Here is a 17,653-nt window from a genome sequence, read left to right as displayed (position 1 = left end):
ACAGTGGTGTGTTATCCTATACTTTCATCAATTAACAAAATTGTTTTTTTCTCCTCTCCAAGCAATAACTTGTTGACAAACTAAATGTCTGCTGACCTGATAATCTCTACAGTGTAGCTATAATGAAAATATTAAAATAAAGTAAAATGCTTATTTCAGCCCATAATGCAGGTTAACTTGAGGTTTATCTTTTCCATGTTCTGTATAGACGTTGTAACCCCATCCTCAAAACACAAGCCCACCTCAAACGTCAAGCTATAAATGACTTGTCATTTATTAATAGCTCAACATTTGCCTTCAAACGGTTTGATGACAACACGGTATGCTGCCGGGGAAACACACAGACATGTTGGCACAGCTCTATCTTTATTCCCAGCATGGCTCTGTGGCTCACACACTAATCCCGACTGTATTATTGTCGTGTTCTAGCCTTTACTACACAGCGTGCAGCCCCGCGTAAACTCTCCTGCAGATAGAGAAGTAAAGTGTCACTTTCCTGTTTAATGGCTGCGAGCCGCGCGCGAGCACACACACACACACACACACACACACACACACAAACACACACAAGGCGCTACTTTGTGTCCTCTGTCGCGCGAGCACTGATTGAACGGCGGGCGTTGCCATGGCTACGCGAAGACCCAATGAGAAGCTCGCGGCGGACTGTTGCTGAATGAAAATAACAGAGGCCATTTTGCGCAAGAAGCATCATTCAAGGAATAATACAAGCGGAAACGGGAGGCAGGTTCAGTCCATTTCTGGATGGATAGACGCGGCGCGGGACTGCAGTCGCTTGTAGTGTAGGAAAAAAAAAAAAAAAGACACGCTGTAACTACGTGCACCGCCGCACCACCTTCTCCTTTGAGGTTTTGTGTCGAGAAGAAACACAGTGGGACCAAGCTGCTTCACACCGCATTGCTACCCAAGCCCCGGTGACCCCCGCGAGAGAGGGAGTTGCCTTCATAGCGAGTTGACCGACACCGGGTGCAACATCCGCGTGCGCGCGTGGCGACAAGCAGGTGTACGGTTTCATCACATCACAGGGAGACGCTTCGCACTCGTCCCGCCGAGCCGCTGCAGCTCACCCGTGGGCTGCGTCCCCTTTACGGTGTTGAGGGACTTCGGTCGGTCTTCGCTAAATGGAAGAGGCCGATTACCTGGCGAAATGTGGCGGAAGCGGCCGAGTGAGGCGGCAGTGGCTGTGAGGTGAGTTGCCGTTATAGACCGTGTCGGCATGTGTTGTTGTTGGAGGGGCTACTTTATGTCCTCCGCGCCGCTTTTAGAAACTGCAGCGGAGACCAACCCGGGACCTGACTACCGAGCTATTTAATAAGGAGGCAATTTAGAGTTTTTTATTGTATTAACGTGCGTTACGAGCAGCAATTACATAAAACCCAATTGTGTTGGGCAAACGAATCGGCTTATCCGGGATGCGGTGAGTCGCCTCTGCTTCCACTAAAGTGCATTCCAGGGTGATGGCTGTTTCCAGTGCGTTAAAAGGAAGATGAGGTCAGGTCTGGGAAGGATGTTAAATACCCCCCAACAAAACCACAAGATTTTAAGCTGTAGTGATGTTGCTTAGCATTAGTAGTAGGTTTGTACATTAACAGACATTGCTGCGTGGGGGCAATACGCATGAATCGGGATATCCATGTTTAACCTACATCCCAAATGCTCAAGATAATCTCTATTGTTTGCTGGCACCTCAACAGTGCAGTGCAGCATGTGTTAAAAAAAAGAAAAAAAAGATTCCGTAATCTTAGTTTGGTCAATTGTGCAGGTTTATTTTCATCAAGACTCAAGAAAAAAAGGACTGAGTTTTGTAATTAAGTTACTTTTTATGACAAACCTGCTAATACATGATGAAAACCACTGGGCCTCTGGTACTGCAGCAGTGGGTATTCTGTCGTATTTTAAGACACATCTGTCATATTCTAGATCTGACAAAAAGTATGAAGGAGTAGTCAGCCCCTTTTGTGTGTGTTTTTTTTTGTTTGTTCTGCTGCTGCCTGATAAACGAATATAAAGGGATGATGTAATGAGGAAACATAGAAAAAAAGGCCAGCAGCAATGGACGGTATCTGAGTCCCGATTGAATGCTGGGTGAGTGGGGAGGTGTCCAGGATGTACAAAGTGTAACACTATCCCTCCGGGAACCTCACACCACTCCCAGTGTAGCCTACCTGGCCTGTGTGTCTGTGTGTGTTTGTAGGCATTACTGGATGGTATCTCCATGTATTTCTCTGACTGAATACTTGCGTCTTGGAGAGAGGAAACGACACAGCGGGACACAGTATGACAAGCAACAGTTGGCTGCTATCTGTCTGGTGAGGGGCTGCGACGCCGATAAACAGGTTCTCATAGAGGCTTAAATATACACTCTTAATGGGGGATCATTGCATTTTGACTTGATTGATGGCCAATGAGCCAGAAAGTATGTCTCTGTTAGCGTCAACTCGGTTGCACCTGCCAGTTTAGAGTTACTGCAAGGGTGTGTGTGTGTGTGTGTGTGTAGGGAGAGGGAGGGAAAGGCGGGGGGGGGGGGGGGGGGTGCATGTTTGAGTGAGAGAGGAAGAGGAAGAGAGAGTAGGAGGAGGAAAGGGGGATCAGGGCAGGCCATCAGGGAATAGGAGACAGTGATACAAAGTACAGAATGTAACAGGGGGGCGGGGGGGGGTTACTCTCATAGTTGAGCTTATTGCTCTCTTTATTTCACTCCATCGCACGCACATGCACTTGTTATACGCCTCCATCTGCCCCTTCTTCAGAGGCTGATGTCATGGCTCAAAGTGTGGCGATTGAAAAGCTTGCCCAGTTCTTAGTGTCACTGATTATAGGGGACCGCCCGCGGGAAAAGTTTCCTCAATGGCCATCTATAATCAGGTCTTACTTTTGTCAAGTGCTCTAATTGCAATAACTTAAGAATGGACACAATAGGAAGCAGCTGACGTGCCTTACACTTGACACTTGCATTGCACCGGACAATGTACATGTTGACAGTGAGTTAATGTTTCAGTGGAAGAGACGGAAATGTGGATATGGCCGAAAGTGGATATCATCAGAGCTCACTCTTTTTGTGTGCGCTAAAAAAAATACATAAAAAACTCTTTCTGACATCCACCATCTCCACAGGGCGGTTAGTTCCACGATCTTTATCTTGTTTAACTATATCCTAAATACTATTTCTGTCCAGTGAATTGTAATGTCCTGAATACTATTTCTGTCCAGTGAATTTGAATGTATCTATTTCAGTGGGCTCCAGAGTAAAAACAAGTTTATCGCAGCAAAAAAAAAAAAAGGTCAATGATTTAGACATGCTTTATACTAATTAGAGTCTTAATGCAGAGGCATTAGGGACTCTTTCCACTCTGCCAAGTGTTGGAAAACTTAAGTCAGACTAAAGAAAATGCTGAGCTTTACATGATGTTTGACAAGTGTTTGCTGCCAGGTTCTTGCAGATCATGGCTAATGGAGAAACGCATGCAGAATTTGAACAACAGAGTTTTTCATAATTTCTCTTCATTGTAGCCAAAAGCACGCAGGTCCTCAACTCTTTGCTACTGCAGTGACCTGTGTGGGTGGGTGTGTGTGGGTGAGTGTGTGTGGGTGTGTGGGTTGGATGTTTTTTTTTTAATCAATGACTGTATGAATTGTTTTGTGTACTGGAGGGGATAATGCTTCTGTTTGACCTCAAAGGCCTTAAACCTTTTGGGATTATAGTTAGCTGGTTTGAAATGTATCATAAATGGCTTACATATTCTTCACATCTAAAAAATGTATTTACAATACTGTATCAAGAAAAAAAAAACAGGAGCACAGATTCCGCTGCATCGTGTGCCGCACGTTGGACGTTTCTTTCGTCTCTATTGAGCAATATGTTGGTGGATATATATTTCCCTTTTTTTAATCTGCTCCCGGGTTTAAGTGTTTTCCAGTAAGTGACACTTACTAATGTACATTCACGGCTCTCCTGCTTTTTATAACCTGCCACTTACTTAACTGGGAATGGCGGGGCCTTGCAGAAGCTGATAATGAATTAGGTGTTGAAACTGTACTGGCGAGACCATGTCGACGCGGCCCACTGTGGTCCGGAGTTGCTCATAGGTCAAAGTGTCAGTGTGTTTGAGTGCGAGTGTGTGTCGGCCGCTATAAAAATAGTTTGCTCTGGTACTTAAATGAGATCATTCCTAAGCTGCTGCTGCTGTGTCACGTCCGTTTTAATTGTTTTCATAAATCACTCCTTCGCACGGGAACCCGGACAGAAGTTGCTTATCAACGTCACGTTTTAGTTTTTATACGCGAGGGACGTGATCCAGAACTGTGAACCACATCAGTTGCTGGGATGTTGATAGAGATGTTGTCTTGTCATCTTTTGTGAAGTCACATGGGTTAAAGGGTAATGTCTGAAGTGAATGGATAACAACTGGAATAGTGAACTCAATACTTTATTAGGCTCCTGATTCTGGCTCTGAAGTTGCATCATTAGCACCTGTCAGTTATCAGCTTTTCACCATAGCTCCGTGAGCCTCTGCTCGTGAACAGACATTTCTGTGCGGGGGTGGGGGGCAGCTGCTTTTTGATCACGTCTGCAGGCGCACCGATCGCTGTGGTGTGCCGCTGACGGGTGATTGGTGGACATAGTGGCAAGAGCGCTGCTTATTAATGGATATGTGACCGTGTAGCTTGGATTTCTTTACATTCCTGCTTCCTCACAGGCAGGATGACGGCGGACAAAGGTGATCCAGAGCATCTCAACTAAGGCCATCCATGTTTGGTTTAAATGTCGACGCTTGACCGAGCGCATTCATGAGTTTATAATGTTTTGATTCGTGTGGATTTATATGCTCAAACTACTTGACCCTCATTGGGCCTCATGCATGAACCACTCATACAAACTGATTTGATCTCAGGTGGCTTTTATGGCTGATTTAGTAGAAACTAGCCGCATTCTGCAGCTTTCTTGGAATTTTCTCAAACACAATTTACAAGTAGTCCAGTTAGTCTGTTGTTATCCAAGCCAAGTTTTTCACTGCAATTTTGAGTCTCGTACAAATCACACTTAAAGATATGATTGTCATTATCCTGTTTGACTCGACTTGAAGGCTCTAATTCTAAATTCATAGCCTAAATCCCCATTAATATAAATTGGCTATTGCTGTTGTATAACACTCGAATATCAATATTCATCTCAAACTGCAAGATGTCCTGTTGCAGTCATCGACCGCCTTGCCGTGGTGAGACATTTTTCATATTCAACTCTCAGGTGGACAAATTATTAACAGCACGAGTTATTTTTTCCCATTTCCATGGCTTTAACAGGTCGCCTAAATCCTCTGATGACACTATTAAAAAACACGTCCTTTATTGATCTCTGAAAGCAGGACTTCAGTATAGGATGCATTGGCATGCAGGAGGGGAGGAAGCATAGCCTGATATGAGATATGGGTTAATTATGTTATTAATTCTCATGGGCACACACTTATTCAGGCTCGGCTGGCATTCATCATTCTTGTTTTTGCATTTGGTCTATTGTTCGTGATACACTTGCACTGATTGGTCCATTTGAGGTGTAGACTGACAGAAGCTGCTAATGGAGCCACATTACCATACATTAAAGGATTTCCTTTGTCGAGTTGAACTCGTCCCGAACCCGACTGCACAGAAATTTGTTGGATGTTGACTTTTGTGCCTGTTTTGTTTATCGTCAAGTATGGGTGTGAAGGAACGAGGTGGGAGTGATCTAAATAGCACGTTGCACAGTAGCTGGTCGGTTTTAGGTATCCATGCTCCAAATGTGAGATGCTAATAGCAGTTGTTACATCATCATTCTGGGAATAGCAGGGAGTCTGGGGTCTAGAGGTGCCTCTGGCTGACCTCGCTGCTGCATATATTTCGCCTGCGTGTGTGTGTGTCCGTGTGTGTGCGCGTGTGTGGTCATTTTCCAAATATACATTCCCATATGAATTACACAGCAGTAAGATTATTAATGACACAGGTGAGTGGACACATAATTACTCTGCATATATTTACAGCCTGATATGACACACCGACTGAACGCGGTGATAAAAAGAGAAAGAGTCGCTGTGTCTGCCGCTCCGTGTGTGTGTCTGTCTGCGTATGTGTGTGTGTGTGTGTGCTCGTGTGCTCATCTGGGAGCAAACCGTCGTCTTCCCAGGCGATCAAAAGATGTCAGCGTCAGAAAGTGATAGAAAATCTCAAGCCAGAAACAATTTGACACTCCTGTCAGTTGTTTTCTTTCGCGTGGAAGTGGCCCACTTGACATCGGCCCGCAATGACGACATCGGCTCGCTGTGTGACATTAAAAGCCCCAGAGGAGAGATGGCCGTGCGACACCCCTCGCTCTCTCTCTGTCTGCTCACTCTCGTCGGCATCCTGGTTCATTGAACCATGCAGAATGTGTCGGGAGACGTAACCTATGTACCTGACGCATTTCACGCCATTGAACTATGCTATCATCTCGTGTGTGTGTTTTCTTATTTTTTTCACAGTATGCGGATGTGGGGTGTGTGTCTGTCTCTGTGTGCACTTGTGTGGTATTGCATGCATGCATAACATGTGTGCGTGTGGTAAAATAGAGATAGTCAACCCTGTCGCTTAGCCCCCACCCATCTACGGGAGGGGGGGTAACTTTCCAGTCCCATAGACGAGCATGCCTTAGTCTGAAAATAGCCGTATCTGATCACTGCTTCACCCAAACGGGGGACTCTCTTTCCCCCGTCACTCCCACTCTTTGGCTCTCTAACTTTCTCCTCGTTCTGTTGTCTCTGTGCTCCCCAGGCATTAAACGGGGTGAGATCTGGGAATAAAGCTTGACCGGGAGGAGAGACTTATCCGGAGCGGAGGGTGGAAGACAAAAAATCTAAACAAATCAAAATATAAGAAGAGAAAGCGGGAGGAAAAGGGAAGGCATCTGGGCTCACAGCTCACCTATACCTGGCTCTTCTTAGCAGGCCTCCAGTCTATTTGGGTTTTATGACGGTAAGAGTTACGTTTCCTCTGCTTGATGGACCGTTGCACCTGCACTCTGCCGGGTCGAGAGGTCAGGCTTTTTTTGGGTTAAATGTCACAAAAAAAAACCCTGAACTGCAGGGTTTGCATGGCATGGGGCAATAATGTGCTCTTTGTGCATTTTAATGCCAAATTACAGTATGTATTATATACCAGATTGAAGATTTTGCTTATGAATTGACTCGCATGTTTAATTTACTGTATGGATCATTTGGGAAGTGAGTTTCAAAAATTGCTTTTTTTAATGAAACAATTGAAAATAAAACACATATATATATATATATATATATATATATATATATATATATATATATATATATATATATATATATATATATATAGCAGTCTGCTCCTTCGTTGACGTGTCTATATTTTTGAACGCATTGATGCTTTGAAAGGGACTGCAATTTCAAGAGGTTGGAATAGATTTTACAACCCAATAACACCAAAAGGGAATTGTATTCATCTGTTCTGCCAAATGCCACAATTATAGGCCGCGAGTACAACTTTTGTCTTTCGTGACAAGGAGCAGGGGAAATGGTGTCAAATAAAACAATGGTTGCCACCAAGGCCACCTCAGAAATAGCATCAGCAAATTACAGTTTTGTGGCTTGAAAAGTTTTATACGTAAACCCTAGAGGAAGAGAAGTGGATTTTGTATCTTTTAATTTTGGTATTGTGTTCATCTAAATGTCAAGAACGTTTTGGAATCGGTCCCCAAGAACTTCCTGTTCTTTTTCCCTTTTTACGTCTTACCTTTCCATAATTTGGCCCCGCGATCTCATTTTCTTCCCTCTGCCCCTTTTCTTACATACTTCCATCTCTTGTTACACACTTTTTCCTGGTCTCATCTTTCCCATTCAACAAAAGCCATGCTCCAATCCCTCCATTAGGCCACTCTCGGAGGTGTTGAGGAATGTCACCTTGACCCCTTGGGTACACAGTTAGGGGTGGTTCCCAGCCTCGGCCTGCAGCCCGGGCTCGCCGGTTCCCTCTCTCCTGGACTGACGTACAGTGAGGCACTTTGTCTGTTCACCCATAGGCTGAACGTCACGGGGCTGCCCTTACGATAACCGTCACATTATAATACTATAAATTATTCATTCCAGTCTCACTGGAAACTTCATGTGTTTGCAGAACTCGGTGGAGGTCCGCTAAAAACATTTTGGTTTAATAAAGCCACACTGTTTGAGACAGAGATGCCTTGATTGCTCGGCTGGATCTGTACAACTCTGTGATGTCGGGTTTAAGAAGTAGTTACTCTGTTGGAGAGAGACTAAAATAAGGTCGGGTTTGAACACAGATGTATTTATTTAAGACTTGAATACACTGGAATGTTTTGAGGAATGCATTTCCTACAAATCACGGAGCTTTAGAGAGCTGTACAGAAGTCAGAATCAGCTTTATTGGCCGTGTGTGTAATTTCACTCTGAGTACACATTGCTCTCATCGTACACATGATGTACAAATAAATAAGAGAAATAAAAAAAGGCATTAAAGACGACAGAGAAACTATAGCAGCTGAAACCTTTAATTCCGCCGTGACTGTCGCTCAGTTTTTCCCTCCTCTTCCTCATTCCTTCCTGATACGAGCTGTTTGTTTAAAAAGCTGATACAAAAGGACAAAGGCAAATTTGCCTTTGCAGAAATAACAGCAAACACAAGGCTCTTGAATTACAGTCTCATGAGAGTGTGAGATTCTCTCTGACATACTAAACACATTCATTACTTGCCGCGTTGCTTATTACCACAAACATCAGCAGAGCTCTGTCTTCATGCGTTTGGAGCTCAATGTCCTGTCGGTAGAAGCACAAGAGAAATTCAGCCCACGCATTAAATGAAGTCATTTTTTGATCTAATGCATACATGTTATTCCTCACTGTCAAACCTCTGACGACTTAATTTAAACTTCCTGTTGCGATGACGAAGATCGCCATTGAAATATGTAGACTGACTCAGTACACACATTCCTCAGATGGACTTTCGCGATGATCTGGACCACCTTAGAGGGTAAAGGGTCTTGCCTTTTGGCTGTAAATATAGCGCCCCTGCTAATCAAGTTCCTCTTATCTTCATGCTTGACACTTAACACTGGTACCTGCCTGGGGAATCCAGACTATGTATGGGGGGAATGTAATCTTAGCCGCAGCTGATAGCCCTCCCGCTTTAGCGTACATCTTGTGTCAAATGACTATTTTCAAAATGTTTGGATTGTTTTAATCATTCGAATTTGAAAGTGTTTTCAAAGAACGGCAAAGAAAGTTTTTACTGAACAAACTTTGGATTTAATTTGCACATGTGTTTCAGGCTTCATTTATAGTCAGCCACTCATTTCTTTCCCGTGGAAGGGTTTAATGATCCACAAAGCTTCTTTGCCGTCATGCAGTAATTTGCACAGAAGTAATTCCCCCACAAGAGTGATTTAATAATAAGCAGTGTGGTTGCCTCACTCTAAAAGAGTGTTTACTATCCCAGTGATGTCTGGAGGAGCTAATTTCTGCATTCCTGAATATCCGTTCTCCATCAGGCCTCTTAATGACCACATGTGCCAGATTCAGTTATCATCTTAGCCCGCATGCATCGAGTACTCGTCATGCTGGGATCAGCATTTGTCATACAACCTTTTTTCTGTCTTGTATGACCTGTCTAAGCTAGTTACTCCTCTTAGTGTGGGTCCTATATTCACTTGCATCAGGCAGTCGTGGCATTTACCTCCCGTAGGTTCCTGCTCTCAAGAGGGGGAAGTGCTCATAAAGCCTGTCATGCCCGTAGCATTTTAAATAAATGGCTTCATTACTAAAACGCTCAGTCGAAACGTCTTGTCAGGAGAAGCTTCATCTTCAAACATTGCTTCAGGCGTTCAGCACCTTGTAACACCACGTCCCCTCTATTTGCTCATGCTTTCATTTCATTGTACCCTTGGCTTTCAGTAGCTTGTTGTGGTTGTCTCCGTTTGTAGCCCGGGGGTTTCGATAGTGCCGCATCCTTTATTAACTGAGCTCCACATGCGGCGTACGCGTCTTGCAGAGGAGGAGATGAAACCGTGGCAGCTCTGGAGGTGTTGTTTACTCGCGATAGATGCTGTGTCCCCAGACGGCTTCAGCCAGACGGCTTATGTAATACTACATGCTAATATTGTCTTCTTTCAGTGTTCGGTCCGTGTTTTGTTTGTTTCTCTGTGATTCCCATGTTCATCTACATTTTTTTTTAATTTGTCCTGCTCGTCCATACTATTTATTTATTTTTGTATCTCTGTCTTCTCCTCCGTGAGCACCACAGCAGTATAAAGCGAATGCATCGCTAGTTCTGAGAGATGGTAAGATAACAAACCCACGGAATTGTCACATCCAATTCATCCTTCTCCCCCCACGGCCCGGGCTCACAGTGCCGGGGTTTGTGTTGCATAATTGCATTAGTGCGCCGAGGCCAGTGGCTGTGCTCGTTAGTGGGGTTGTGATGCAATCTGCAGAACACACGGGCCTCTGTTGTAAGCAGTATGGGCAGCGAGTGGGCATGCAGGGTCAGCGTATTGACCTCCCATATCCATTCATACGGCTGGAGGGGGGTCTGCTAATGAGTGGCAAGGTTGAACTAACAGGGCTGATAACGGAGGCTTTGTGGGATGTGGTTGTTCAACTAGCGGCGGCAATGTGGCGGTGGAGTGGTTACATGGAGCTGATGAATGACTGCTTCTTACAATGAGTAGCATTTATTTGTCTCAAAGAAATGTTTTTGTAATGTTTTTGTAAAACACGAGACTCATTTTTTGTAGAAATGCATTACAGCAACTGTATTTATTTTGTTATATACCCTGGATTAGTAGGATATCACACTATTTCTGAGTGGCTGGAGAGTGTTGTCTGAACTGGAGGGCTCTGGGTATTTCTCTGTTCTAAATTCAAATCTTTTCTTAATAACCTTTTGCAAAAAAAAATATATTGTTGGCATGTGACCATGGTATGAGCAGGAAAATATTTTAAATATTTTAACACACATTTTGGACACAGTGCTTTAAGTCAACACGCCTTGATGTAGATTAGAACTTCATGTCACATTTTTATTTCTAGTTCATTTTATTTACTTGATGGGACCATTATGGTGGACGTTTGTTTTCTTGCTAACTTTTCCAAGGGAGCATGAGCTTTTATGACAAGATTATGACATTCAAAAAATAACGTCTTCTTCTTCCCTTGCTTGTATGGAAACACAAATTCCACAAATCCAGATGCACACGGTCCCACAGTGCCAAGCAGTGTATGAAATATTGACCTTGGCTTTATCTGAAGTTACCACTTCCTTTTTAAAAAAAAAAAAAAAAGTTCCAACAGCCACATTATTGAATGATTGACATGAATAGGTCCACTGTGCCATATAGTTACGCTTCAGTAGGTTGAGTGGCTATAGAGCCAATATTATATTTTTTTTACTTTTGGGAAGCAGAGACAAAAAGTTGTCTTTGCTGCAGCTGTTGGAACACTTTTATTTACAAAAAAACATCTGGTTCCTTCTGCGTGTAGACTTGACAATCAGTGTTTGATAATCCTGTGATCAAAACATTAAAATGAACACGGATATGGATGTAATGTGCTTTCAGTTCATTGTTTAAATGTGCACAGCTAAACCCATTCTGCAGTAACCCTTCTCCTGTACTGTGGTACCATTTCAATTCATGTGAATGATATATTATTGAAATGTTTACTTGTTTGGCTGATGTCAAACATGAATACTTGAGTGTTTGAAATACTTGAAGCTGTAAAACGCAGTGTCCACTTAAAACGAGTAATATAACCGACGGCGAGACTCTTATTTTGATTCCCAAGCCTCTCTTTTTTTCCTCTCGCCACAACCCTGAGCTCCCAACCTTTTCGCCACAAAAATGCACCACTAAAATAACTTGGCTACAATTCAGGAATCGCGGAATGAAGCAATTCTGGATTCTGCCTTTTTTGGAGGGGGTCACTCTCTCTCTTTCTGTCTGTTGGCTTTCAGGCCAGCCGTGTCTTAACTGAGATTTATGTCGGATCTCCAGGGACGCCCTGTTGCCTTGTTTTAAAGGGATTTGTTCTCCTTTATCCCCCTCCTACTCACAGATTAAATATGTCTTCTATAATATTGCACCTGGTGTATATTTCTGCCATTTTGTAATGTTTCAATATCTTATCGAGCTTTCAACAGCTGATAATCATTGGTACACAGAACAGCTGAACATAAAATGTCTATCTGAGGACTTTTTGGTTCGGCCTCTAAATAGATTTTCTAAGGAGGTTAATCTGCTGACATCCTGTGAGTATGTCTCAGGCTGATTGACCACTCCCAGGGGTCAGGACCCTTGTAGCCATAGGCGGCTTATCTCGGATGGTCGTTCACTCTCTCCTGCTGTTCTCTCACATGCGTGCGCACGCACACATAAATAACTTTCTAAAATGAAACATGCCATTTCGATGGATTATTATTATTGTTATCATTGTGAGAATTTCTCATAGACCGATGGCGACATCTTTGTTTGTAGACACTTGTTTTGGTGCCAAGGCAGACTGCCAGTGACTAATGGCTTCCCGGCCAGTGCTCTTTGAGGACATTGTTTGTGTTTTACTTTCCTTCCTTTTGTGTTTCCATTGCACTGTCTGGTTTACATCTGCCACCGTGTTGGTGTTTTTCAGGACATTCTTTTAGCGTAAGGACCGAGCCAAGTGACCTTACTTTTGTTAATAAGGGCATGACATTTCACAACATGCTTTAACCTCCCCTTGTGGCATTTATTGAATTTTGCTTTGTCATCTTGGTTGCCGTTTGCGCACACATTTTATGAGATCATTTTAAGAAATACAGATATGGATTGACTCCCCACGTATTATCTAATGTCTTTAATAGTGAACCCGTGTCTCCAAGAGTCTTGTCGAGGTCAACAATATTCTTGAAACTCATAAAAATGCTGATCAGCTCAAATCAATAGTATCGTTTCTCTAATTAAAAGAACAATGGAGGATGAGCTTACTAACATACTGTAGTCAACACAGTGTCTTGTGTTTTCTAAAAGCACTCCGAGCTCAAACCCTTTAAGTCCACTGAGTTGAACCGAATAAGTCCCAGTAGGTCACTCAACAGACTAATGAGACCTTTCGGGCTTGTGGTGTTGGACATCATTGCTTTCTGTGGCTTATAGCTCTGACTTGGGTATTTGCAGTCCCATAGCTATTACACTCAGTAATTATACACACACACTGGTCTCCAGAGTGGCCCACCAATGCCGAAATTACAGTCGGCGGATAAACCGCGGCAAAATAAGAACGCAAAGACACTTAACATAGCGACGGCTTTGGCCAGCCAAACGAGGAAACGAAATTGAAAACAACTGTTGTTTGTTATCCATTTGTTGCGTCAAGATAAAACGACTCTCGACGTAGAGAAGAGTTCTGGGTTTAATTTAAATTAGTCATGATAACAAGTGCTTGGCATGTTCCCACTTGTACCCACAGTTTGTAAGCATTGCATGGAGCCCGGGTATTAATGGAAACATGCCGTGCCCCCTCTAGTAAACCGTACACTGTGATATGCACGCTGAAAAATGCACGAGCTGCTAATGATGTATCTCCGGCTTTAGAGAGCGCTGCCCATTTTGTGATTAAAAGCTTAAAAAGGCCTGAACGGATCGTGAGAGTGACTTGGAGGTGTAGAGCCCGGCGGGCTTTCCTTCAAGTGTGCAGCCATAACATTACACCACGGCCACAGCTGCTGTGTCGCCGCCGATCTGTCCCCAAGAAACATGATCCTGTTTATAATCTGACCATCATTTGGACGGCGACTGCCTGCGACGCCAGACCCATGATTTACCCCGGTGCGTGTGTGTGTGTGTGTGTGTATGTGTGTTTTTCAGAGATAGATTTACGAGCTTGCTCTGGATGAGGGTGAGGGTAAGGTCTTCAGAGGCTGAAAGTATCCCACAGTGTATGTATGGCTTGATGTAGCACCGCAAGTAATACTGTTTCCTCCTGTCTCGCGTTACCAGTGTTTGGAAACCCTCACACAAAGTTGTTGGAACTATACGTTGGTAGATGAGGTTTATTTTTAATTACTTATTTATACAAAAGGATGATGTGAGGTCCCTACGAGTTACACCTGTGCTGCTGTGAAACATTTTTCTGTCACAAACTCAGGACATAACATTTGCATTGGCTCGCGGCACTGCTTTGGCAAAACAGAAGCATACAAAACAAATTTTATTCCAAGTGCAACTTCACATGACCTCTTTATTAAAATAAACAGTTAATTCATTTTGTGAAGGGGTCATTAAGGGTTATTGACTACTTATTAAGGCAAAGTTGTCATCTGTTGAATATTAATCCAAATTGTTTTAATTAAACAATTAAAAGAAAAAAATGCTCTATAATATGAATGTACTTAGCTGTCATTGCTGGGCTTTAACATCAAGTTATTTTTCTTCACAGGGCTTGTACACAGAGAGTAAAGTCCATAAATATGAGATACTTAAAATCCCTCCTTTTCAAGGTGGAGCTTGGCTTATCACTTTTTGCCGGTTACATACCTTCATTCTCTGAGCATATCCGTGGGTTACATTTGTCTTTTTGATTCGTCACAGTTAATTTTGTTTCTACGCCCTCTGGCGTTTCGGTAAATAAAGCAGTGAACAGCTCGTAGAGTATAATACTCTATTACTAGTATATACTCTATTATAGAGTATATACTAGTATACTATAGTATAGAGAGCTTGCATGCCACCTGCAAAGGCTTCAAGCACAAGTGTATTCAGAGCATAACCCTGTCTGTTTAAAACATTTTGGATTTTAGATCTGTTTGTGTTTGTGGAGACTACATTTTGCATCAAGAAATCTTAGCGTTCTAAACGTGAACCAACCAATCAATGCTCAAGGTCAGCATGGAGACAAAGTAACGAAAGTAATAATACGGTGACCAAACAACCTTGACATGAAGATGAAGATGTTTTGAGGCCGACAGTGATAAAGACATCGGGAGTTTAACCAAAACAGATAACAATACATACAACAGATCCGTTAGATTAATTTATGTTCCTATGTGTGTCCACTGCTGGTCTGGCTGTTCAGCTGCAGAGTTTATAGTGTCCTGGCTTGATCGGACGACAAAAGACGCATTTGTGATGACAAAAGACGAGTGTGACCACAGCCATAGTTAAAGGGATGTTTTACAGTTGACAATAAACTTGCCAGTTCTCTCTGGGGGACAATTGGCCTATGGCCGGCCCCCCGGCGGCGTCGCATACCGTATACCCCGGTGAAATGTTAAGAAGGTATGAAAGAACACATACGTCTAATGTGGAGGCCTTTTTAAAATTTCCAGCATGGTCCAATGCGTGTCAATGTTATGCCATGCATCTAGCAGCATTCATCACCAGAGCCAACTGCTGAGGCAGTTTACACATTCATGTCAGAATACACTGGCATACCGTTTCCAAAATAGCCACAATTATCAGGACTTTACTTGTCAATGTGAAGCCCAAAAGTTGCCATAGTGTTGAAGCAAAAAAGAATCACTTATGAATGCATTGTCAGGTTTTTTTTTTTCCTACCCAGAGTGGTGACAGGATTCAACTCGAGTTCAAGCACAAGCGGTATGTGCTTTCATCGTCACACGGCCTTTATGTGTCGGGGGGAGATCGCTGCTCACAGAGATGCAAACACAATGTCTGCTTACGAATCCAGACGTGGACTTAAAATTGAATAGTGTCACGTCTTTTGTACAGATTCACCCACTGAAGGAGACGCAGCCGAAACATCTATTCATCTTCCTGTTCAACATGGGGAAAAAAAGGACATTCTGATTGGTTTTAGATGTACTTGTACATCTAAATTTGTACTTGTATGTACATTGCATGCTTGGATTAATATCCCAGGCATTAAATTAGGTATATGCTCTGCTCTATTGTAACTGAACATGTTGTTTGTTTATACATTATAAGCACCTGCTATATTATGAGTGGTGATTTGTAATTTGACAATAATATTCCACCGGAAAGTCATGTGACCATCTCTGTTGCGAAACGAGGAGCTCTCTTCCGAGGATTAAAATCACTTGATATCCCTGATCGAGAGAAAGAGTCGTGCTGTGTGTGTGTGTGTGTGTGTGTGTGTGTGTGTGTGTGTGTGTGTGTGTGTGTGTGTGTGTGTGTGTGTGTGTGTGTGTGTGTGTGTGTGTGTGTGTGTGTGTCAACTACAGCCATGAGTGTGTGTCAGGTATTTACATACCAGACATGTATGATCCCCACTGCAGTCACTGTCGGCTGTCACTCGCGGTGTACATCATGCACACTAAGTCCAGTGATGACACACATTGTGCACAGCGTTCAAGCGGCGAATGCGGCGGTCTGTTTCACGCTTTACAGTTCCAAGAATCAGAGCCTCCATATAGCGAGAGACGGGCATCACATATAGGCACATTTAGGTAAACATTGCATTCTGTATCTGTCATTTGCGTTATCTTTGTTCTGGGAAACGTCCGCTGAGATCATTAAGTCTTTCAGCTGGAAGACGTCATGTTCCCACGGTTGGATCCCAACGCTTTAGGCTTTTGTTTTAAACATCTTTGTGAACACGACAGGCAGTATGTGTTGATTTACGTGAATCGTTTACTTGTTTTGTACAGTTTCTGTATAGAAAATCAAAAGTCAATTAAAGACAAAAGTGATCACTTTTAGCTGCATCAAATCTCAGACAGTTGACAAACGTTGCTGTTCATCTAAAAAACACTTAGTGGACTTATACATGAAGATTGTACCTGTCATGTGTCCAATGTCTAATATTCTTTGTCTTGTCCTTAAAGCAGTTAATCAAAAAATAATTCTGTTATCTTTCTGAGGCTTTCCTCAACATCTGGATCAGTATATATTGGCAATTCATAGCCATGCTACATTATCCATGCATGAATTCTTTCTCTCTCCTATTTTGTGGCAGCACCTTGTTTGCCTGGAAATGCAATTAACGATTCAGTTAATTTCCTGATTGTCACCAGGAAGTCTGCAGCTTTTCTCACGGTTGGAAAAATGAGATGTGTGAAAGCTCATTTGCAGCACACAGCCTAAACATCATTAATCTCTCCAGACTTTTTCCTGCACTCAGATTTTGTCTTCTTAAGTCGTGTGATTTAAATCAAAGTAAACCAAGTGACCTAGTGGGCAGTGGGAAACTGGCAGATTTCCAAAATAAATGCTTATATTTGAGATTTGATTCACAAGAGTTCATGCCGAATACAACGAGATTGCCTCCTGAATAATTTATTGGAGCAGTTTCAGGAAAATCATTTTGTAAATCACTTTGCGTTGTCGTGATTCGCTTTGCTCCATTTTAGGGGTTAATGCGCTGTATCACAAGACATTTATTATATTTCTGAAATGCTTTGTTTTTGTTTTACAGGAAAGTGTGTGTCCCTGCAGTAGATCAGTAAGAAGTGCTCTTCAATATGAATACAGGTATTTAAGAATACACACACACTCACACACACACACACACACACACACACACACACACACACACACACACACACACACACACTGTGTTAAGATTGTTGTCCATTATTTTTGTTTAGCAAAGCAGAATAATCATGTTTTCTTGTGTTACAAATGAACTGAACATGA

At 42.8% G+C, this 17,653-nt stretch overlaps 1 protein-coding gene across 1 annotated transcript in view; it reads left to right on the top strand.

The window, feature by feature from the left end:
• The first annotated feature begins 647 nt into the window (after window positions 1–647).
• sorbs2a (sorbin and SH3 domain containing 2a) overlaps window positions 648–17,653 on the top strand; it is a 47,383-nt gene continuing 30,377 nt past the window's right edge. The window contains exons 1-3 of the mRNA XM_068588849.1: window positions 648–1,206; window positions 6,799–6,999; window positions 17,433–17,488. Of these exons, the coding sequence (XP_068444950.1) occupies window positions 17,479–17,488 (10 nt within the window). The 5' untranslated portion in view covers window positions 648–1,206; window positions 6,799–6,999; window positions 17,433–17,478. The remainder of the gene's footprint in view (window positions 1,207–6,798; window positions 7,000–17,432; window positions 17,489–17,653) is intronic.

The sequence above is a fragment of the Clinocottus analis genome, unplaced genomic scaffold (assembly GCF_023055335.1).
Source record: "Clinocottus analis isolate CAN_PGR_092001 unplaced genomic scaffold, fCliAna1.0.p SCAF_22, whole genome shotgun sequence".
Lineage (NCBI taxonomy): Eukaryota > Metazoa > Chordata > Actinopteri > Perciformes > Cottidae > Clinocottus > Clinocottus analis.
Note: the sequence above shows the minus strand (reverse complement) of the source record. Positions and strands in the feature narration are given on the sequence as shown.